Source organism: Lissotriton vulgaris, chromosome 11, assembly GCF_964263255.1.
Source record: "Lissotriton vulgaris chromosome 11, aLisVul1.2, whole genome shotgun sequence".
In the NCBI taxonomy this organism is placed as follows: domain Eukaryota; kingdom Metazoa; phylum Chordata; class Amphibia; order Caudata; family Salamandridae; genus Lissotriton; species Lissotriton vulgaris.
In genome coordinates, this window is record NC_141699.1 from 95491802 (window position 1) to 95516353 (window position 24552).

At 44.6% G+C, this 24552-nt stretch overlaps 1 protein-coding gene across 1 annotated transcript in view; it reads left to right on the plus strand.

Moving 5' to 3' along the window:
- Nucleotides 1–24552, plus strand: part of DDX51 (DEAD-box helicase 51) — a 171939-nt gene that overhangs the window by 47106 nt on the left and 100281 nt on the right. Inside the window, exons 5-6 of the mRNA XM_086942761.1 lie at nucleotides 10385–10456; nucleotides 12466–12572. Of these exons, the coding sequence (XP_086798887.1) occupies nucleotides 10385–10456; nucleotides 12466–12572 (179 nt within the window). The remainder of the gene's footprint in view (nucleotides 1–10384; nucleotides 10457–12465; nucleotides 12573–24552) is intronic.

Below are 24552 nucleotides of genomic sequence, written 5' to 3' on the forward strand. Positions count from 1 at the left end.
TGCTGCAGCGACAGACCTGAGTCTGACCTTCTGCTGCTGGTCGAAACTCCGGTAGGGGAGGCCTGAACAATAGGTTTCCTGTCACAAGCAGGTGCCCCACCTCCCAGACAGGCTTTACTGTATTGGAGCTGGGGGGGTGCATTCAGAGAATGCTTTTCAGACAGTGCTGGGGGCACACATGGTGTCCCTGTGCATACCCCAGTTCAAACCGGTTGCAGGGGCACTCAGCCCCTGCTCTGGCGCGAAACTGGACAAAGGGAAAAGGTTGTAACCACCCCCATCCTGGGTCCTCCCATAGGTCGGACCTAGAGTAAGTCCAACCCCTAAATTTAGTATACGTATAGAAACCCAGTCCTTAGGGCTTGAGATGACCCAGGACGAAACTCTGCAACATATATCCTGGAACTTCAACATTCTATTTCGACTAGAAGATGGAAGAATCTCCTTTGGGGTCAAGGAGTGACTCCCCTGTTCAAACAGGCACCAAAGAAGCATCTTGCCGGTCTGCATTTCCAAGGCTCCCGCCAGATCCCGGCGGATTTGCGATACAGGACACAGACTTCCAGACTTCTCAGAGGCCGACACGAGATCCCAGCAAAGCTGAGACCCCCAGCCCTCCCGAGTGACGTGGGATCGGAACTTCTGGACACCGTGCACATTTGCAAGTGCATCGACTGCCCGAGCTTTACTGAAGTTGTTCATTGGGCTACTTGTAGTCCAAGCCCCTAGCACCATTTGCACCGAAGATTGTGGGCCTACACTCCATGAGTGTTCCGTTGGCCCGCTTCTAGCATTTTAGCTCGAGGCTCCTTCGCGATCCCTGGTCCGTCGACTGGTGAGTCCCCACAAAGGTAACACTTCTGTTTCCTGGTTGCCCCAGACGTGTTCTGACTCCCTCCAAAGGGTGAGTCCCTCAGACCTTGCTGGTCTGCACCAAAGCCAATCTATTCTTTCTGCGTGGGTTGCTGTTGCCAAGGCTTGTTGGGTCCAATCCGGAAACCGACACCGCAGCACTCGACAGCCTTCGTGGGACAGCTCGAATACAGCTCCTAGTCATCATCGATGCCTCTTGGTCTTCGTGGCTGAAGAGTCAAGCTTCACCTTCTTCACCTGAAATCACCCGACATCAGTTGGCATCTTCTCTTCGCCTTCCTGTCACTGGCTAGTGACCCAGACTATGTCCCCTCTGCTTTCAGGTTCTTCAGATCTTCGATCCACCCTTGGATCCACACAGACACTTTTGACTTGATCGCCAGCAGCACTTTGCAGCAGATCTCCATTGAAAACAACGACGAAACCCAACACCAAAAGACACCTATGCACCCGTCTTCCCTGGGTGAGGTAAATCGAGTACTCCGGTGCTCTCGTGGGTATTGACTCTAGAACTGCCTAGTTCTAAAGGAGTTTGCTCCAAGTCCTCTTCTGTAATTTCCCAACCGCAACTTTACCCATAGAAGGTAATGGTGATTCGCGGCTGTATTTAGACACTGCATGCGTCCCCCGTGGGTCCCCCGTGTCACTCCCTTGGGTGGTTCCTGGTAGCCCCTGTGGTTCTAAAGGCTCTAGGCCTTGTATCTGTCCGTTGTGGTTCTTATACCACTTTCTTAGTATATGGTTTGTGACGCCCCTAGGGTTAATCCTATATTGTGCTAATTTACTGTGTACTAAATAAGTTTACTGAATGTACTTTTGCCTCTGGCCTCATGAAGAGACTAGAGGGATGTGTTTAGAATAAATACATGTATTTTATTGATATATTTAGAGTTAAACCATATCAAATTTCTAAAATGTTGACCTGTAAATCAGAATATGTTGTTTATGTTTTAACATGCCCGTGTGGCAGAATGTATGTTGGAAGTACAAAATTACAAGCCAATTTAAGAATACTGCAACATTTGCGTGCAATAACAAACATGGACAATACCTATCCGGTGGCTAGGCATTTCAAAGAAGTCCATGGTGCCAACAACAAAGGGTTATCCTACTACTTGATCGATTCTATACCCCCAAATAGACGGGGAGGAGATAGAGAGAGTAGACTACGCAAACTAGAAACAAGGTACATTCTGCTACTAGATTCAAAACAACCACAGGGTCTCAACAATACGGAAGACTTATATACATGTCTAGAATAAGCAGTATGTGAAGTAGAATAGAAAATATGATGACACAGGAGAAAAGACAAAATACCATCAACCATGAGATTAACATGTCACCTATACACTAAAGAAAACTTTTTAGTACATAAAGGTACTTATTATATATTCGATCACATATTTTAGAAATGAGACTTAGATATGAAATTTTTAACCTGTATATAGTATTTGTTTATTATATTGATGTTAAATGACATATTGATTCTCATTATGGAATGTCTTGTATATAAACCAATTAATTTATGACATTAAGTTGGATTTAAGTGACTGGTAGAAGTATTAAGTGTGCAAAAAATAACAGAATACATGGAATCTAAATTGTGGTTTGAAAGTTTTAATTGACCGTATATATTATACAGCTATACATAATATTATGATTAATTACTGTGCTGTATATATATATCAATTCTATTTTATTGTTATTTATTATTTTATTGTTATTTATTATTTAATTTATCACAAATTGAATCTTAGGATTCAGACACTTGCACTTTAGGGGTTGTCTTTATTGTATTTTGGTTTGAACTATCTCAATGGAATTATGAACATACTAAACGGTATTTTACTACAATCGCCCTTTTTATTTGCGGATTTGCACATACAACTACGTTTGTAGTTTGACAAATTGTATTTTACCTTTATTTGTCAATGTACATATTGGCATAGTTAAGATATGAGATTCACAGCACAGGCAATATTAGGAACAATGTCCACGCAAGCTGTGCTAATATATGCTAATATCATGCACTATGGACTATATTCACATCGTAAGAGAGAAAAAATGTGTCGTACCGGTATTTTACCGATATATTATATGACATATGTTTTAAAATTTTATTGTACATTTGTATGTTTGCGTATTTGCACTGAAAAGGAAAATTTTGAATGTGGAATGTAAAGGATAGCGATAACATTATAAAAGCAGCATGTTTTCCATATCCATTGTGAATGATGTCACGTGATCGATTTGAAATGAGCACTTTTCACTTTAAATAAGCTTTCCATTGGCCATTGTATTGTCGAGTGAACAAGCGGCGAGAGCCGCGAAACGTGTCTTTGACTTTGGGCAAAAGAAAAATAAAATAACAGAGAAGGAAATTCGGGTCCGTGTCCTGTTTCCACGCTGCATGCGCGATTGAGGCGTGTGCGCCAGGCTGTTCAGGATTTTGGAATATATATATATGTATATATATAATATATATATATCTATCTGGTATGGCTCTCCTTTTATTTGGTCCTTCATGAAATTACAGACTGGTAAAACAAGCTGCTTTACATTCCTTCATGACTTAGCCTGAAGGCTGCTCTCCACAGCTACCACTAGGATAGCTTTCTATATAGGTTGTCTTTAAACCTACCATCAATAAGGGTCGTTTGGACTGGTGCAAGGTGCCCACTAGAATAGTGGACAGCATAAGCCAGGCCAACTTCTCACATTAGACTCTGCCCACCACCGCATACCATGTTCAGACTACTCTATCCATTGACTCCCTTCACTTTGGATGACTGCACAAAATATATGCACACTAACAGCAAAGCTATTCAAAGTATGCTTGTTATATCTTATTTTTCTGTATTATCTTTAAAAGGAAAAAAGGCTATTTATTTTACGTGCACTTTGAGTGCCAAGTTAAATGGTGATTTATTTCCTACGCCTATTTTAAAGTTTCTGGTATAAAGCGTTAAAGTGACATTTTGACTATGTAGCTACCTTCAATTTGATTATATGATTGAATGATGCTTCCTTCTTGTGCCATTACACAAAAATTGTAAAGTGCCTGCACAAGTGAAAGGCTTTAAAAAAAAAAACTGGTGTAAAACATCCACACCAAATACTGTTTTTTTCATGTCCAATTTATTAAGTATATGGTTAGAGAGGCATGTGTTCTTGTGGCATATGCTTGCAATAAAAATATATCCAAGAACCCATTGATCCAGCATGCCAAAGCCAGACTTATCAGCTTTACCAGTGCCTGTTTTTGTTAGGACTGGACACACCTTTATTTGTTTCGCCAGCCTCCCGTTTTCCCTAAAGGTCAAAACAAAAATGCTTCCATATGTACATAAATAAAGCGGCTTTCGGTCTTATGATACATTGGTCTGTTCAAATGGAGAAGGAGGGCAGAATCCCCCAGTGCCGCAAATCACAAGTTGTTTCCTGCAACACCCGACGATTTTGATTGATTTGGACGAGCTCTCCTGACTAGCCTGGTGATGCCACTGAGGAAGTGTGGGGTGATTACAATGGACCGTACTGTGAACCATATTTAGTCCCATCCAAAGCACAAGAAATAGGGAAGTGGATCGGTCCCATTGTTATGGCTGGGGGATGGGGGAGTTACTGATGGAAGGGTGGCAGGTTCTACAGTCCCGGCGGAGACTTACTGTTATGGCAAAGGAAGTGCAAGAAGGTGGCACTAATGGCAGGGAAGTAGAGCGTTGAGTCTTAGGCAACAGTGGCGGTGCTAACTGCAGTTTTACAATTTTGTGATTATCTGGACAGTGGAATAGGTAGACTAACCTCCATTAGGGTGCAAAGACAATACAAACTTGTATTGGCAACAACTCTTCGAGAATTTCTCACTTTCTTTTTAGGCCTGTGTTCCGGATTTTGATCTTTCCTTTTTGTCCTTTTGGGGTTGGTTGTGGTGCTGATCCCTACTTGACTGTTTTATGGTTTGGATGTGCGGCAGTTCATAGGGCTTGAGTCGCCTTGGCCACTGATGGTGAGTCTCATATTGTGACACCGAAAAGCCATGGTAATAGTCCACATTTGGTTGGGACCTCCTGGGGCTAAAAATGCTTTATTAATTCTTTGAGATACTTGGGAGTTAGTTAACTCCTATTATAAGTAAGCCTTTTAAAGAAAATCGAGAAATAATGGAGGACCAATGGGAATTATCCCACTGTTGCCACAAATCATTATAGAGTTAATCAGACGATAAGCACAGAAAATGCTAAATGTTTTGGTTCCGACTTCTACAAGTTGAAAAATAACAATAGCAGTTGTTCCGGGCCAACCTCTGGCACCGGCTCCCTCCTGTCCCGTGTCCCTGAAATGCTGCCCCCAGACCCTGAGCCTTACCGCAGTTGTTCCGGGCCAACCTCCCGCACGGCTTCCACCCGTCCGATGTCCCAGCGCCTTACCTGAGCCGTCGCTCCTCCCCGAGCTCCTCACTTCACTGCCGCTCCTCCTCGTCATCACGTATGTTGCGGCCAGCGCTATGTCGTGGCCGTCAGCGTTGCCGCCGGCGCTACTTTCAGGGCACTACTTTTTTTTTTTTATAAGTTACATTTTTAAATTTACGTTTTTTTAAATTTTCTATAGCCTATGTCCATCTGCACACCCTGAGGATTACAACAATGTATTGGGTGTGTGGATTGGCGCTGTGGTTCCCGAGTTTACCTTGCCAAAAGGTTTGTGTTCTCTCTTTATAATAGTAGTATAGATAATGTGCTTTTGTTAGTACAAACTAGATCAAGGCCAGGCTTACGGTCTGTGACAATGCTTGTTTAATTAGTTTTCAAGAACATGGCAAATATTCACAATACACAGAGGCTTTGCAGAGCGACAAGAAAACATTATTAGAAGTGTACATTAACCTCTTTGCATCATAGTAATGTAGTTGTTCATGCTTGGCAGAAACAGGTGCCGATACTACTAGAGTATACGTTATTCGATCTAAATAAATAGACCATAAAAGTACAATAAAATAATAACATTATTGTACAATTAATATTCAACAGTGTATTTTACAATACATTATAAGAACAATTTATAAGGAGAACTAGCATGTCTTAGCATTCCCCTGTCTATGACGTTCAAATATCAATGTTACGTTTTTTAATTGAAATCAAGCGGAAAGGAAGAAGGGCAAAAACTCAAATAGGGTCCGCTATGCACTCCCACCTACCTTGGTGTCACTCACAGGTAGTGCTACTAGTATCTAAAGTAGATTATTTACTTGCATGTCAGAATGAAAGCATTGCTTCTGTACTTTAAAATTAGTTCTGCTGAGAAAGTATATTTTACTGAGCAGACTTATACTCTCGAACCTTTACAAGAGAATTGCCAAAGATTCCTTTTAGAATCGATTGATACCGCTTTGCATAAAAGTTGTTGGTTTTCCCCCGATGTCGATGTGTTTTTGGGTTCAAGGTAAATTTTTCGTTGGTGAAGCTTAGGCAGGTATACTGCTTGCCATACTTTCTTCATTTCTTTGTGTAGAAGAGTAATTCCCTTCCACTTCCTGTTGTAATTCAAGTGGCCTCATGTTAAGATTTTAGTTCATCTCTGTTCTAGACACTGACTAAACAATATTCTTTGGAAATGGTTCCCCTGTTCTTGGTCTGCTTCCATGAAACTCTTGATTTGCTCATTTTAGGGTGTTTTCAGTTCCTAACGTGGTGGGTGAAAGCTTTGCTGTGGGATTTCTGGGAGTCTTTTAAAAAAAAATTATTCACTTATTTCTATTTTCTTTTTTTACTGGAAAAAAATATTACAAATTGCTTAACAATCATATGCTGATCCTGATTCAAGGTGCAACAAGTACTATTTCAGGGATTTTACAGTATTGCAATAACAACTACTTACACAACAAACTACCTAAACCAGTTTACTTGGCAAACATCTTCATTGTCCTGCTTATGTTACCCCTCCACTTCTCCCTCCCCAACTAGGGCATCTTGTAACCCGAGCAGCAACGACATCTTTCTGGAGACTATTATCACATATTGATGTAAGAGTTCTCAATGTTATCAATCCATCCTCATGATCGTTCTGGACTTATGAGGTACTATCTTTGCCTCCAATAATCAATCACGTGTGCATAGTTTTCATCCTGTTTTATCTTATTGATCATTTCTGTTCAGTTTTATATTGGGGCAAATGGTTTCACATTTCTTACCTTATGTCCACCTAATTAATAGCCTACACGTTTCGCCCTTGTGCCTAGCAATTCAAGGCATCTTAGTATCCAGAGAGTCTGTTAACCTAATAATTTCTGTCCAGGCCACCAGCAATTAATTTATCCAGGCGAACTTTTTTCATTTGGGTATCTTTTGCGGTTGTCCAATTTAGCATATCCTTAACCCAGCGATCTAACTCCCAGCAAGTGGATGGCTATTCGCCTCTTGTCGAGCACTGTACCTAAACTTATACATTTCCTACCCGAGTCAAAATATACATTGCTTGGTTGTACAAGTCACAGTTCTACCTGTACAGTGTGAGTATATTTTATGAGTCTGTCTAAAACTCCTGTACCATGTGACAATGACATGATGTTGAAATCAGCCTCCCCAGTATGACATTGGGGTCATCTGGCAGATCACCCCGGATACATTTTACTCAATTGGCGTTCGATATGTCATATGAACATACCTGCACTGAATAAGCTTAAAAGCGTCCACTGCTTGAGACCTGTTTTGTTCCCATACATATTTTATCCCACTCCATGTCTGCAATAGGTTTGTCTGCTATCTCCTGCCGTTTGGTCTTCACTTTTAATTTGATTAGGAATCTGTCCTTTCTTAGTGGCCTATATAGTATAGTTATCAGTATATTGCAATTAAGCTAAAGATCTCTACCACAGTGCGGGTACTTCCGTAATATTGGGACATATGTTTCTGGATGTGTGCGCTGTTCAAGCATATTGTAAAAACTGGCCTAATCTAATCCCCAAGGCCTCCTGTGCTTCTATAAAGGTCACAAACGTATTGTTTGGGCAGAGATCTGCTAACGCCAACCATCCTCCACTTTTCTGCCTGTCCACTGCCATACTTTGGTCTTTTTGTTCAAATGGGAGTATGGTCCAGATATGCATGTACGGTGTAAATAGAGGATGCTTGAGAATTTATTGATCACTCTTTCCTAGATTCCGTAGACCTGTTTTACAATTAATGGCATATTTGCTGGTACTCTTTTACCCATCATCAGTAGGTGATCCATTGAAGCATTCTCATTCCCCCCCCTCTCCCATTCCCGTTTTTAATGTTGTGCGTTTATTCAACTTTTTTTCTGCCCAAATCAATTCCACCAATAGTTGATCCAGCTCTGTAAATACCTTCCGTGTAACTTCGCACGTTGCACTTTGTAGTATATAAAGACATCTCAGCTAGGGCCGCCGTACCCATCATTGACAACGGTAACATAGTCCAGAACTTTATAGAGGTACAAAGCTTTTTCACTGCTCTCCCCATGTTCATTTATGACTTTCAGCTTCGTTGTGTTGGATACATACGCAGAGATATTGGAAGCTTGATGTTACCCGTGACATTCCCAGAAGTGTCAGCCAGCTATGCCTCTAAAGGAGCCCAATGGAAACCCTTCAGATTTATTCCGGTTAATACAGGGTTCCAAACTATTCCCATGTTCCTCCATTGCCTGCAATAGGATTAGAGCTGAATAAGCCATCTGTCGAAGACAGCCTAGAGCATCTTCTGCATATAATGATCTTCGTGTGTTACTTACTGACTGGAATCCCCCTGGGTTACAGGACCCCCCTCAGTCTGCATGCACGGATCAGTTGCTAGCGCAAATAATAGCGGGGACACAGGGCACCTTTGCCTTGTTCGCCGCTCCAGCTTTCTGTGAGTTGTTTGTTCTAGGTTCGAGACACAGTGTGTTTTCTTACTTTGGTGCACCTTTGGTGGTTGCATTCTCGTTCTCTCCCTCAGTTTTTATCTTTGTTGCCAGGTTATAGGTTTTATCTTATGTGGTCTGGAGGTGCAGACGCTGGTTGTACACTTAATAATTTCTTTAACTCCTCATTGGTTGGTTTTTGTGCTTCATTTTCTCTAGCCCTTCTTGTCTTTCGTTGCATATTTGCTTGGTTCTCTGCTTTGTCTTTTTCGTGGTATTTTGCCGTTGCCTGTGTGGTTGGACATCTCTATATCTTTCTCTCTTGCTCTCAACTTTTTCATTTCATAATGGACGATGCCACGTGACTGTTCCACATTCATCACCTTCTCCCCCAATACAAATCAATCCAGAAAACAGATTTTTTTTATACTTTCAGTACTTTGGCGGGGGCTTCCCTGTGGCATGGTCCTTGCTTTCCCATGAAAAGAGAGCCAAGCGGAAGTGGATCATGTTAGTTTGTAATATGGTTTGTTGTCGGGTTTTCGGACAGGCCAGCAGCATTGATTTGCATTTTTGCACATGATTGCAGGCCATAGAAGAGTTGAACATTTTAAGAGTTATTTTAATTTCATGCAGAATTTGAAATTGATCTGAGTATGTTTTTGGCCTTATTTTTTTAAGCCTGCACAGAAAATGCATCCTGGTTGTAGGGGTACTTTGGCAGAAATGTAAGACCGCTCATACCTCTGTATGGTAATCCCAGTATTACTTATTTGGGGGCAGAAGTCGTTTGACGTGGAGGGTGGCGGTAAATGGAGGCTGTGCATATAATGACCCTCTTAAGCTACCCAGAGGTAGTGTCTTGTTGCACAAGCACTGCAGAATACGTCCTTAAATTACCCTGGGCCCTTTTCCTCCAATTGAAACCTTCTTCTAGTGTCAAGGCACACTGATTCATGAGGTAACCGCTCATTTCCTCACCAGTCTTGCCTCTCACTATTCTCTCCTGGTGAAATGTCTGTCCTCAAGTATTGCTATAACTATGGGTTTCAAGGAGCATTTCTAGCTTGATTATTCACAGCACAGTCTACCCATGCCAAGCATCTTGCAGCTTTAAGTACCACATCCACTGCTTTTACAGCGTACCCAGATTCTACCTTAATAGATCCCAGGACGCTTTATCTACTTGTTGGATATCCGCTTAATTGGAGTTAAAAATACATCTAGTAAAACGTCAGGTGAGAGATCAGTTTTCAAAAATAGTTTCTAATAGCCTGAAGTCTGTATGCATTGGCGTGAAATGTCCTATGGCCATCGGTGTATATGTTATTCTAGGTGTCAAGAAGAGGGAGATTTTGCACATGTGTCTGTATATCTACTTTTCACTGTTGTTGTGCTTCAATTTAAGGTTGGCAATTGCGTTCAAATCTGATAATCCCTTTCCATGCAACTTCCAAATGCCAGAAAAAAATGGGGACATATTTAAGAAGAGTTGGTTTGCAGGGAAATGACTAGATGCTTGGATTTATCACAAGCTGCACAGGAGCAGAGGGGTGTGTTTAAAATGGGGATTCTGGAAAGAAATTGATCATTCTTACCAATCAACAGTGACCGATAGAGATGACAATTTTATTTTGTTGTACAACAGGCTCTTTTGGAACGGGTTGTATGTTGTGTTCGGGCCCTGGTGGTGCTACCAACCAAAGAACTAGCGCAGCAGGTAAGGTGCACATTTATCTTTGATTCTTCATGCCACATTGTTGAACCCCTCCACGTGAAGCCCCCATGGTTTCCATATGATGGTTTCAAACAAAATAAAACCATATATGTTTTCTTTTGCCTACACATTTTCTGTTCTCATCTTGTCTCCACTAACCATGGGGCATAAAGCAATTTAATGGCCATTGACATCTCTGCCCATAGCAAAGGGATACCAAATAAATGGTCGAGTTATGAAACCGGTATTCGTTATCCTTAGTACATTGTTAAAATCTTAACCTATGAATGAAATTGGGGTGTAGCAAACCAAGGAGCTCAGGGACGCTGGGGCATATGAATGTGCTAAAACTATGGAGGGAGGATTATTAGACGCACAAAGAGACTGTGTATAGCCTCAGGTCTAGTCGAATGTTATGTTCTGTTAGTAGAATTTATAAAGCATCATTGATTTCTTGGCACTAGAAAACTGCCCTGACCATATAATGCCAAAATGAAGGAGAAGCGAGAGGATCATAATGCCTGGTAAAACCAGCAGATTTTCAGGTTGCATCGAAATTTGCTTAGACAAGCAAATTCAGCAAAGCAATGTATTGCCTGGATGCGCAAACCTAAGAACTGTAACTTCCAATTCGTTATTTTTCTTTTTTTTGTGTACATTTTTGTTTTGGCAACAAACAAGCAAAGGAAATCTGCAAGGCTCGTTTTTGTATAATACAGGGTGAGTGTCTATTGCTCTGTGTACAATGCATACTATCTTAAAGTGGATACACAATCTGATTGAGAGTCAGTGAAGGTATTGGAGGAGGAGACATGTTTGGCTGATTGTGTGGGCTCTCAGCACAAGCTTAGCTGCTTAATTACGGATTACCTGAATTAATTGAAGACAATAGTAAGGCAGGCCAAGGTATAGGGAATTGCTATAGGTAATCAGCAATGTATAAAACAGAGCAAGTATTCAAACAAAATAGTATAGAAAAATGAACAGAGTCCGATATCTTCTATCTAAAGCAAGGAGCTAGTCAAGAACAATGCCATAGCTCAAATCTATACCTGCTCATAAAGAAGTTAGCAGCTGCTTAAAAAAAAGAACAGATTTCTGGCTACTCCTGGATCATACAAAGATCAGCTGCCTGCTCTACGCAGATGTTCCGGTTCTCCTATCCAGAACAGAACTGCATTTACAGCAAAGCCTCACCATTCTCTAAAAGACTGCAAACCATAGGATTGAAAATAAACAAAATAAAAACTAAAATATTGGTCTTCCAGAACGAAAACAAAGTGAAAGCCAACCAATGCCAGCTTACAGTAAGTGGGACGATTATCGAACTCGCAACCAAACCTAGTTAGGAAGAACATTCAAAAGATCTGCAGATGTCACCTGTACCATGAAAAGCTTTGTAAACGCAGCCAGGCAATGACCTGTGCTGTAAAGAAACATTTCAATGTGTGTATGCCCAGTGAAGCTCTGGAAGAAACTGTTTAACAGGGTTGCGAAAACTAATTTTTTGATTGCTGTGGGCCTTTTATACCATTCCCATTAAGGAAAGGCATCATTTTCAATAGTATTGTCAGATGGTATGAGCAAGGGGACACCAAAGCAGAAACCTAGTTGGAAAGGAATGTATTAGTATCAAAGTTACTCCTAGGCTTTTCGACTCTTGCTGCGACAGGAAGAGGGCTTCTAGAAGGCTCTCGGAACACAGGCCAAGCTAGCTGTTGAACCTTGCCCCAGCAATTACGGGCTTTCGAGAAGTTCTTGATTTCCTCCTTGGCCAGTCCACCACCGGGATTGGTAAATCCTGAAAACCAGCCATCTTCTGATTTAACAGAGGTTATTGTGATGGTGAAGCAGTGGATCCTCCTTATAGTAATGAAATTACTGTGTAGTTATTTTGGGAGACTGGTCACCCTATTCCCCTTATCAAATTAATGTGTTGTTTGTAGGATCTTCTGTTCTGATAATAGGCAGCAAACCTCTACTTTGACTTCCCTTTCTCTTCTGTCTGGCAGGTGGGTAAGGTCTTCAGCATCTACGCTGATGGGACGAACCTAAAGGTCGTATTGGTGACTGGCCAAAAATCTTTTTCCCGGGAACAGGAGACCATTGTGGAAAAAACGTAAGTGTTCTAGATTTTTTATTTTGTTTTTGTAGAGTTTTATTTAGCGCAAACCTAACACGAATCGGCTATCAGAGCATTTTACATAACACCAGTTGCATTACATGAGGACACATTCATTTTTGTTAGGTATGGGGAGATTACATGATTTGCCCAGAATCACAGGATGTTCAGCGTCCTTGCGGAGACTCGAACCCTGTTACCCAGATTCGAGGACGACCGCCCTAGCCGTTAGGCCAACCCCTCTCCCCTTTCTCTCCAACATTGACTAGCTCTTCTGTGCTTCATGTAATTACAATCCTACGTTCACTCATTTGAGCTTAGTTCCGGCTTGTTAAGTACTTTGATATGCAGCAAAACCGTCAGAAAATGTATAACTTCTTTATTACTATGACAATGTGCCATAGCATCAGAACTCTTGAGTTCAGATGTAGGCATGAAACACGTCTTCATGCCTACCACTGGGTCTGCAACAAAACCAGTGGCGCAGGGTGGAGGGTGACACCTCACCCATGACCCACTCGAAGGCAAACGCTGCTCCACAACAAAAGACTGTTGCTCACTTGGGCACGGTTGCTCTTCAGGGGCAACACCATCGCCAGTACTTTGCTCCAAACTGGTCTGAAGGAAATTACCAGATGGAACTCTGCCATATTGGAACCCACCAAGCTCCCCTCCACCCCAAACACTCCATTTTGTAAAATGATGCGGGGATGGCAATTTTTTTTCTATATGAATAATTAGAAAAGCTGAATTAATATGAAATGTTATATAAACTGTAATGCAAACATGCAAACCTCTCACACACTCGGTTAGTAAACATAATTTTAAATGTAGTTCATGAGTTTCATTAGTTTCATAGGGTTTAATTGGGCAGGTGTTATTTGAATCAATATATAAAAATTAATGTTAGTAGTGTGTATAAGCTTTTTGCACAGCATAATGGTCTGACAGGAAATGGCAACAGCCAAGTTCTAAATAAAAACATTAAAAAAATGTGGGTTAAATGTCCGAAAGTGATTTGAGGAGCAACTGAGGAGCGGGTGGTGGGGGTGTGAGGACACCAGGCAGTGGGTGGTAGACGAAGGAGCAACAGAGGCATCGGGGCAGGGAACATGGAAAACCAATGTCCCAAAAAATAATAAAAGGCAAGGAGGGGTGGAAATTGCAATGGAGGAGGGGTAATACCCTGAAACCGGCCCCAGGATGCTTGTTTCTGGCTCAAGGAGGACCTGGCTTGACAGTTCCGGCTGGACTGTTACGTGAGGAGCAAGGTCTATGCGTATTTGCATATGGCTGGGTCCAAACTGGGGTGGTGTGGTGGTAAAAAAAACAATGGATTAAACCCAGATCTGTTGATGACTGGAGGTGAATGTTTTCATTGTTCAGCATTCTGTCCATAATCTATTCTTTTTGCTATGGAAGAATGTAAGTCATCCAGTCGGAATGATGGTAAAGAGGCTGTGCTTCAGGGAAGTGACAAACACAAGAAGAAGATGGCAAGCCCGATGTCGTGTTTCTTACTGAAATTAAGCTTTGCGATAGCTCTACCCCAGATATCCTGGATGCTTTACCGGAAGGTTATGGGATAGCAAAACAGGATCAGATTGGACATAGAGGGGGGGGATTGCAATAATCTGTAAATCACCAATGAAATGCTGCATCAAGGAAGCCTACCTAGAAAAATATGAGGGGTTCTTTTTTACGCTCTCCATAGCAGATAATGACTTTAGAGCTGTTTGTTTTTTGATTTATGATTCTCTGGCCCAGACATGCAATTCAATACTAGCCTCGGGGAAAAAGTGATACATACAGCGATACGTCACAATAAACTCCTCGTTCCAGGGGACCTCAACATACACTTAGAAGAAACTGAGAAATTGGAGGTACAAACTGTTTGCAAAGACCTCATTTTTTTTTTTTAAAGACCAACGGTCCCAAACTTTATTTAGTTTCACAGTTAAGAAGGCAATTATTAACACAATGTCATTAAGAGGGATAACCACTACAAACGGTACCCAGCAAGTAGCACATTTTGACATGTCAGGCATACATGAGTGAAAATAAACAGTAGTCAGGGGAGATGCATTAGTCCGCAAGCGGCAGTGCCAGGAAATGTCTCGGGCTGCAGTGCTCGTGGCACGCAGCACTGCAAAAGGACCAAGGTGTACAGGAACGCCAACAACCATTGTCTCGGGCGCGTTCCCTGGTTGACACAGTAGCAGTTAAAGGCAGGATCATATCCCACATAGTCATATGGGTCGCTGGGTTTCAGTCTCCTGTTCTTGGCAGTGTCCAGCAGGCATTGTGCGAGAAATAAACAGGGTGGGGAAATCGAGCATCATCAGGGGGAAAGCGTAAACAATCTCTTTGCCAACCAAGAGACATAACTGGGAATTAAAAGAAGGGTGGGGAGGGAGAAACATTTCAACAACTGTTGGACTAGTAGTGGCGTGTACAGTAGTGTATCAGTGATCCTAGCTGTGTGTGGTGCACCCTATGCGGGTCGTGTGGGAGTGGGGACGGCTGAGGATGTAGCGTCGCTGCGACTGCAGGGCAGGGGGGGGGAAGGGAGGGGAAAGGCGGGGAGGGACGACAGGGGACATCTCCCGTCGGGCAAGACCCTGGTGGCCGGAGGAAGGGAAGGGGGGTGGGAGGAAGAGAGGGGGGGGGGGAAGCTCGCGCCGTGTCTGGACAGTAGTCATCTGGGCCCTCACTATTCCGTGTCGGGGCGGTCACGCTATATCGGCCTGTGTGCACGCCCGATGGTATGCGGTCAGGGTAGCGTCCCAGTCTTGGGCGATCGGGTACTTCCGTAGGCCCGCAGTCTCCTCCCTGTGTAAAGACACACTCTCCGCGCAAGCCCAGTTGCCAAGAGAGCGACGCCAGTCCGCAGGGCGCGGTGGGGTGGCACTCTTCCATCGTTTTGTGATGAGACGTTTAGCCGTGATGAGCCCTAAGTCCCAAAAACGCGCCCTTAGCTTGGTCTGTTTGGTTCTCTTGTAGAGTCCCAGCAGGCATGCTTCCCACGTCTTGGGGAGGGTGTCACCTGTGGCCGCCGTCAACGTGTCAATGACCGCCGACCAGTACAAGGTGAGGTGGGCGCAACTCCAGAGTGCGTGCAGGAAGTCCGAATTCAGGAGGCCGCATCTGGGACACGCCGACGACGTGAGTCCGAAGTAGCGATTCAGTTTGTCTGGAGACAAATACGCGCGGTGTATGATGTAATATTGGATGGTCTTAAATCGCGCGTTGCGAGGAATATTTCTGGCGCCCGCTAATACCACGGCCAACTGCTTGTCTGTCCAGTCGCTACCCCGGTCGGTCGTCCACTTCTCCCTCAGTCTTTGAGAGGAAAATTGAGTATGACTGTGCAGTGCTTGTGCTAACCAATGTACTATATGGGAGCCATCGGCCATTACATGCAGATACTGGATAAGCATATGTGTGGACGGCTCGTGGCCCATGTCACCCCATGCCTTCGTCAGCTCACGGAGAAGTCTGGCTTGTGCCAGAAATTGGCCCACTGGTAGACCGGTATCTGCGGCCAAGGACTCGAAGGGCAACAGCTCTCCGTCGCTATACAGGCCGCCCAGTTCGTCCAAGTCTGCCGCAGTCCAACTGCGTAGCTCGGTCGAGGACAACACGCCAGTGCCCAAGGGAGTCCCCAGTAGAGGCAGGTTCGGAGCATAGGGCACCGTACTTTTGGTAAGTCTGAGGCTCCGCATAAAGCACTGCTTCGCGACTGCCACATGGACCTGAACGGGGGGCCGGCCCCGCGTCAGGGGGTGGAAAAGTGTCAGCACCTGCACGGGGGACAGGGTAGTGTCAATCGTGGCCGTGTCCATCAGGTTCTTACCGCTCAGCCAGTAAGCGACCCATTGTAGCTGGGCTGTAATATAGCTCCTGATTGGGAACCGCCAAGCCTCCGGCGTCCGAGGCCGCGTAGAGGGTCTTCAATGCTACCCGGGGTCGCCCTTTATTCCAGATGAGGCGCCTGGTAAGGGCTTCCAACCCTTTGAATATGCGTGCCGGTACGTACACTGGCAGGTTAGCATAATAATAGAGGAGCCGGGGGAGCATTATTATCTTGGTGAGCGCCACTCTGGCCGGCACATTCAGTGGGAGGGAGTTCCAGAACGTGACCTGGGCCGAGAGCGAAGATATGGCTCTCACTAGGTTGCCCTCCAGGAGATCCGCAGGGTCTCGGTATATTAAGATCCCCAGGTACCTGAATACTGTCGGGTGCCACCGGAGCGTCTCCCCCATCATACGCACATCACATTGTGGCATCTCATCACTGAATGCATAGGCTCCCGATTTGGCCCAGTTAACGCGGAGCCCTGACATGTCCCCGAACGTTCGAAAGATGTCCGTGATTACCGCGGGTATACGGGCGAGGTCTCTGATATATAGCAATAAGTCGTCGGCATACAGAGACACCGAGTGAATGCCATCCGCCAGTGGGATGCCCCAGTCGTCGCCGGAGTTGCGGAGCAGTTCTGCTAACGGCTCCATCGCCAGGGCGAATAATAGAGGGGAGAGGGGGCAGCCCTGCCTGGTGCCCCTCCCAATACGGATCCTGTCCGAGAACAATCGCCCAGTCCGGACTCGCACCTCGGGTGCCCGATAGAGGAGCCCCACCATCTGGACATAAGCGTCGCCTAGCTCGTACTTCTCGAGGACTCGGAGGAGGTATGGCCACTCCACCGAGTTGAACGCTTTTTCCAGGTCAAGTATGATGCATCCTGAGCGAGGCCAGGTGGGGGTCGCATACCGTTGGACTCTGAAAAGCGGCACAGATTGTAGGACGTGCTCCGGGTGGGCACAAAGCCGTTCTGATCAGGGTGTACAAGCGTGGGGACCAGCGGTGCAAGCCTCCGAGCCAGTGCCGCCGCTAAGATTTTGTAATCGGTGTTGTGGAGTGCTAGTGGCCTGTACGAGCCGAGTTCGTTTGCCTCTCTGCCCGGTTTTAGTAGGGAGGCCACGTTAGCTTCGTTCAGGGACGCCAGGAGTTCAGCATCCTCCGATGCTGCCTTATACACCTTCAACAGTTCCGGTATTAACACCAGTGAGTAGGCTTTATAGAACTCAGCCGGGAGTCCGTCAGGGCCCGGAGCCTTGCCATCTCGTAGTTCCTCACTGGTAAGCGCAGCGCCCAACTCCGTCTGGTGGGCAGTAGTCAGTTTGCAAAGACCTCATGATGTTTAACCTAGCACAAAAAGTTAACGCTCCAACACATTGAGCGGGCCATATTCTAGATTCAATTTTTACTAATATAACTGACTTTTAAGTGGGAGCATCTTGGCCAGTCCCCTGGTCCGACCACCACATAATCCCTTTTCGTATTCGGCGCCTGGGTCCACTAGTCAGTAAACCTAAACTTTGCCCCATAGGAAGTGGGATACTTTTAATTAGTTTACTCCGGCACTACTAAAAGATGAGCCCAAATTGAATAAGGATATTAATATAGCTAACAGACAAGTGGGAACTTGGATAACAGAAGCACTGAATAAAGTAGCACCATGGACCACTGAAAATACCAGGAGGGCGAAGGTATCATGGTTTACTGAAACCTTAATAAAGGCCAAATAAAAGTGCAAACAGTTGGAACGCAGATGGCGTAAGAATTACTGTATTAAAATTAAGGGGGAGTATAAACGAGAACAAAAAATATATTACACACTGATGAAGAAAACTCGCTGTGATTTCTATACTAGAAAAATTGAAATGGCTAAAAATCCCTCAAAAGAAATGTTTACCATACTAAAATCCCTACAGTCAGCTGATAGACTAACGGAGCCCCCCCTACATCTGAGGAATCCTGCAATAGAATTGCAGATTTCTTTGCAGAGAAAGTGGCAAAGATCTATGATACCTTCCCTATGGAACCAAGTCAGTGCATCTGCACCAAAGATACTATGGATACAGTAGTTAAAGGAGAAACCTTAGATGAATTTAAACTGCTAGAGCCAGATGAGATAAGGAAGCTAGCTAATGGAATTCATTTTGGCTCTCCGCGGGACCCAGCACATTGTGCCACTCATATGGGAACTAATCTCCCACTCCTTCCAATCGGGAGAAGTTCCCTATGACTGGAAGCAAGCCATGGATCGCCCACCAAGGAAAAAAACCGTAAATAGATCATGTGATACTAGAGAACATACGTCCCATTTCGCTCCTACCTTTTTTTGCGAAAATTGCAGTAGTCGTCAACAGACAGCTTACCGGCCACAGCAATATTTTTTTTTTTATTTTTTTTTATTTTTGAAAACCTTTATTGTGCATAGTAAGCATACAAATACGGGCCTACAACCATACAGGCCGGCCTCGAAAGCAATCTGTGGCACAAAAAGTAAGGATAGGCCATCTCAGCGGTCCCTAGGAAAACCAAAACGAGAAGTGTCCAAGGCATGAGAAAGAAACAGGACCGCTAGGCTGAGGAGAAGTGAGGTTAATTTTTAAAAGTTTTGTAGATAAGAAGGATCAGATGCATTCGATCCACTGAGAGCAATTGGCAGGCAACGAACCTGCGAGTTAGCAACAAAACGAGGAAGAGACATGATATGCAGCGAAGAATAATAATCATCAGAAATAGTTGCAAATTAAACAGTACATATTGGCCATCACCCGCCCACGGACTCAGTACACCCAAATCCACTAAAACGACAGTATCAACAGCGGATAGAATAGGTATCACTACCCCAAGGCACCTGAAAACCCAGAGGGAAAGGAAAGAAAAAGGAAGAAAGAGGAGATAATAAAAAGAAAAGGCCCATAGAAACTGAAACTGAAACAAAATCCCTACCCCCCACCCCCCACCCCGCACGTATGCTGAGGCTACGGCCGACCCCCCCCCTAGCAACGTGCCTGTCGCCCACAAACCGAACCCGAAATTTAGAACAGAGAAGGGAAGAAAAGAAAAGCAAGAAAAAGAAAAAGGAAACGTGTTACACATAAGACCGGAGGAGGGCCATCGGATATTCCCAAGACTATCATCACATATCACTCCGGCCGCCCGATCCCAAACCCCGCGACCAATACAATACCAATATTCACCATCTCCGGCAACCCATCAGTGTCCCAGCAGTGCAAGCAAAACAAAAAACAGTCCGAGCATATGAAGAAACGACCTCATCCCTGCCCTCTGCGATGCGAAGCAGCGACATAGTCCAGCCTCACGGTAGACATCTTGGGGGAGGCGGGCGAGCAAAGTAACCACATCCGAGCGGGGGGATGTCCATCAAAGTACATCCAACACACAGCCTTGTTGAGAACCACAGTACAGAAGGATGTAGCGCCCTTTAGTGAACCACCAGGATCAGCAAGCCAAGTCAGTAGAAACCATTCCAGGATAGATGAGCAAGTAGTGTCAAAAACCCCGCAAGGAGTAGCCAAACGTGGCACCCGGGCATCGTTCCTCAGCACCATTGCATCTCCAGAGATTTCAAACCTCCCCAAAGGAATAACAGCTAGCACTGCAGCAGTAGTAGGGTCTCGCATCCCAGGTGTGGAATTAGCAACCGGGGAGGAGGGAAGGAAAGTAGAAGCCGGGTGTGGCATAGTGTCCTGCTCCCAGAGGCGTTTAACCAAGGATGTAGGCGATAGAATCTCATCCAGCCGGTCCCCCAATTCGCGGCCAGCAATATCAAAAGCTGCTCCTAAGTTACGTAGGGCTACCAGGATGTCACCAAGCAGTACTGGTTTATCAGGGAGAAAAGACACAGTATTTCCACTGGGCGAATGTTCGCAGTACTGACCCGGGATATAGCCGCCATCCACCTCCACAGTCAGCTGGTCCCTTCGCCGATATGTATCATGGCAGCGCCCAACCGAGGGGACAGGGGGGGCAGACTCCATAGTGATTCAGTGCCGATGCGGTGTGGGCAGGCGTCCGCGGTTTCAGAAGCAGCCCGGGAGCCTCCGTCACGGGAGAGAAAGGCAAGCTGCAAAGATGGCGGTCGGCACAACACGCCAAGAAACAAAGTAGCAAGGAAGCCGTCCCCGGGCTAAGAATTAAATACAATGTTGCCTTCGCGGCGGCGGCGCCCAAAGCCGGCAAAGCGATAGATCAGGGTCCAGGGAGCAAGACGCGCTTGCCGCATGTAGTCGGTCGATTCCGATCTGCGAGGAATGGCGGCCGTCGTTGTGGACAGGGCCGGTCAGCGAGAGAACAAAGACCCGGCTCAGCCTCGCAGCGTCAGGAGGAGGCAGAGGCGTCTCAGCACTTTCACAGCCGGGATCGAGCAAAGGAGCACATCGGCAGGTCCGGGTTCGCCTCCCGTTTCCGCTACCGCCACTCGTGTGGAGGATGAAGTGAAGGATGAGGCGGAAAACGGGAGAAAGGCGAGAGGGTCGGCGGAGCCGAGAGATCAGGCGGCCATCATGGTTTCGCGCTAGGCTCCTCCGGCCACAGCAATATTAATGCCCTATTGCACTGCTCACAATCAGGTTTCCAAGCTGCACATTCCACTGAAACCGCTCTGCTCCTGACCCTAGAAACCTAAGGCAATGGGCGGACGAAGGACAAACAGCTGCACTGATCCTGCTGGACCTCAGTGCAGCACTTGATACTGTCTCCCATGGCCTCCTTCTCCAAAGATTGGAGTCAACATGGGTGGTAGATCACTACCTAAAACTCAATGGCAGTAAAACAGAGGTAATAAAATAAAAATGTAAATCCAGTATTTGTAAAGCGCACAGCTAACCGTAGGCATCCCGGAATATGAATTGAGCTATTGCACAGAGTCACATGGTGCTGGGCTGACCTGCCACCGGTGCCGGGGATCGCACCGTGATCCCCAGCGTCCGGCGTCAGTCGCCCTGGCCGCTGTGCCACACCTCTTCCCTGATAGTGGGAGGGGCACCATCTGTCTGGAGATCTGCATGGTGGCCTGAGACGCTCGGCCAACTCTCAACCCCTAAAGCAGAAGTCAAAAACCTTGGAGTATGGGTTGACTCCAACCAGACGTATGAGTGTCAAATCCGAAAAAGTAACAGGTAAATGCTTCAGAACGCTGAAAATCATGAGGAAGGATCTTGACCTGCTACCAGACAATGCCAGAAAAACCATAGTACATGCAGTGGTCACTTCTCAGATGGACTACGGCAATGTCCTTTACGTAGGCGCATCTAAAAAAAGGCTAATGAAGCTGCAATCAATTCAAAACGCAGCTGCCCACCTAGTGCTGAATCTCCCTAAAAGATCATCTACTGCAAAGGCTTTAGCCAACTTACACTGGCTACCTGTGGAAAAAAAGGATATTTTTCAAGGCAATGTGCTTTTGTCACCGTATCCTGGCAAATAAAGGTCCAAGGTACCTACAAACCATGAGAACATCCAACAAACCCAGCAGAAACCTAAGATCTGAAGGAAATGAACTAGTAAATGTACCTAGAATGAGGAAGGCCAGGATGGGTGTCAGATCGTTTAGATACCTAGCTGCAAAACACTGGAACTCATTACTGGTTGATATGAGAACAGAGCCATGTGAAGCTGCTTTTAAAAAAAGATAGAAAACATGGCTTTTCCCCACCATTAAATTAGAATAGACACAAGACATGCTAGCTGTATCATACTTACTTATCTCTTGTCATCTGAGAATCTGCTATCAGCCCAGGGACACACCGGGGTGTAACCATGAGCTCTATAAATGGAAAAATTAATAAATAAAATAAAATAACCCCTGAATGAGAAACAACTAGATGAGTGACACTAAATACAACCACTCGTAAGTAATGGTGGCCTGAAAACCTACTGTAAATTTTTGGTATGGTCCTCAAGAAGCATTTGTCTTAAGACGTTGCCTGTTATGGAAGACTAAAATTCAGAGGAATAAAAATTTTCACTCCAGATAATTCCTGGTGAATGAAACAAATACAGCCTGAAACGACATTTTTTAGAGCGGTAGTGCAATAGGGCACCTCCCTGCTGGCAAACACAGAAATTAGCTTAATTTCATTATGGGGAGACAACACACTCCCAGTCCAGCCACATTCCTTTAGTATCAAATTGACACCGAGCAGGTTTATAAATTCTTGAGCTCATATTGCCTGCATGTCCAATGCTTCAAACTCTGCATATTCCGCTGCTTGGACAATTGGCGTCTAAAACATCTTCCTGCAAGGGAGCAACCGACCTTTCTCTCAGTCCACTGGAGCACTGTGGAATTGGGCCTTTCAAAACATTACAATTGGTATATAACACCTGTCAGGCTTGTTATGCCAGCTAGCATGCATGCATGGAAAGGAGATGTGAATTCATGTCACACGATTGAAATTGACTGTCAGCAACTTCAAAAGGTATTTACCACACATGGATTGCCTCCCCTGGGTCTGTAATGCTACATTCACGAGCTAGAAATTCCATAGCTCTGACAGCAGACATTGGCAACAATGGTTTTAGGTGCATGGAAGGGCGTTTTTCACATGATGGCCAGACATCTTTCTGCTTCTTTTCTGATCTTGCCCTTGTCACCAGATTACTGGCGAAAGCTAAGGAAGAAAGACATAACCATGACATGTCTAAGACAGTTTAATGCTCCAAAGCCATCAGTCACTGTCCGTAGCAAAACAATTTATGAATCTCCCCCACACTATTGACACTAGGTAAGGGCTAGGTTTTACGCAACAAACAAGCATGGTTACACTTCTCATTGTCTGGCTCCTGAGGTACATTTTGCATGCAGCCAGAACCAATTCTATCATAAAGGCATAACAAAGAAGAGATTCTGCCACTGGTGCGTGATAAAAAGGCTGTGTCCACTGCCCTCTAAACATAGGCAGGTATTTCAGTACTTTACTGCTCTTGACTCACTTTGAACTCAGAATCAGAAAATGCTTTATTCGATTTTAAATACTATATAAAATCATAAAAGCAAGAAATACCAAAAACAATTCATATGTACATTTTATCATTTTAAAAGTAAGTTACAAAAACAGCTTCCCCCATGAATCACAGATTATCACAATTATTAAAACATTTAAAAATGTATGCTTCTCCTTTTTCTTAATATACATTTTAAAAAACCGGTCATGATTCCAATACCATACACATTTTCCAGTATTTGTAAGAATAAAAAGGCCGGACGACATTGCCTCCTTGCTCCTTGCTTTAAAAAAGGGATAATCCATCTTGCACGCTCGTTATCATAAAATTTACAAAAAAAGAATCACATGCAATGTGGTTGGTGAAGATAGATTATCACACAGACATGGGCAGAGCTGCCTAGACCAATCGTTTGTGGCTGGGAAAGATACTAGACGATAAACTGTCAAACCTGAAGCCGGTCAGGACATATCTATCATATCCACCTCGGCACAATACTAAGTATGTTTGTATAGAGCTGTAGGCCAAAGTCAATTAATGTCGGAGCACTGTACTTTTATTCATTTCCAGCCCAATACTTAGAGACTCGAAGTGATTTAAACAAAAACCCTTTAGCTCTTTTCTAGATATTGTGCACATTATAACCGGATTAGTATAAAAATCTGATCGGCCTAGATCATTAGACAGCTTTCTTATATAGTTCAACCAGGGAATTTTTCCAGACTGTTCTGATCCCAAGTAGTCTGTTATAATTTTTCTATTTAATGTCAAATGGGGCGACGTCCAGACTCTGTGCCAAAGTAACATGGGCTGCATTTTAATCACATCGGCAGTGTGGGATATCCCCGGTTCACTGTGACAGTTAAAAACCAACGAACTTTGAGGGACGGCTAATATAAATCTTAAAAAAGCATTTTCTATTACCTGAATAGAGGAAACATCATAAAATCCCCAGATTCCCGCCCCATACGTAGCTATGCTTAAACATTTAGCTGGATAAATTTTTAGCAGGATGCCTGGGGGCCTTTTACCCATTTTCTTCGTTAATAGCATCACAGCTGCAGTTGATCGCTTAACCACTTCAGCGCTGCGCGAATTCCGCGGCGGGGCTGAAGGTTCTAAAGAACCAATAGAACCATGACGGAACGGTTC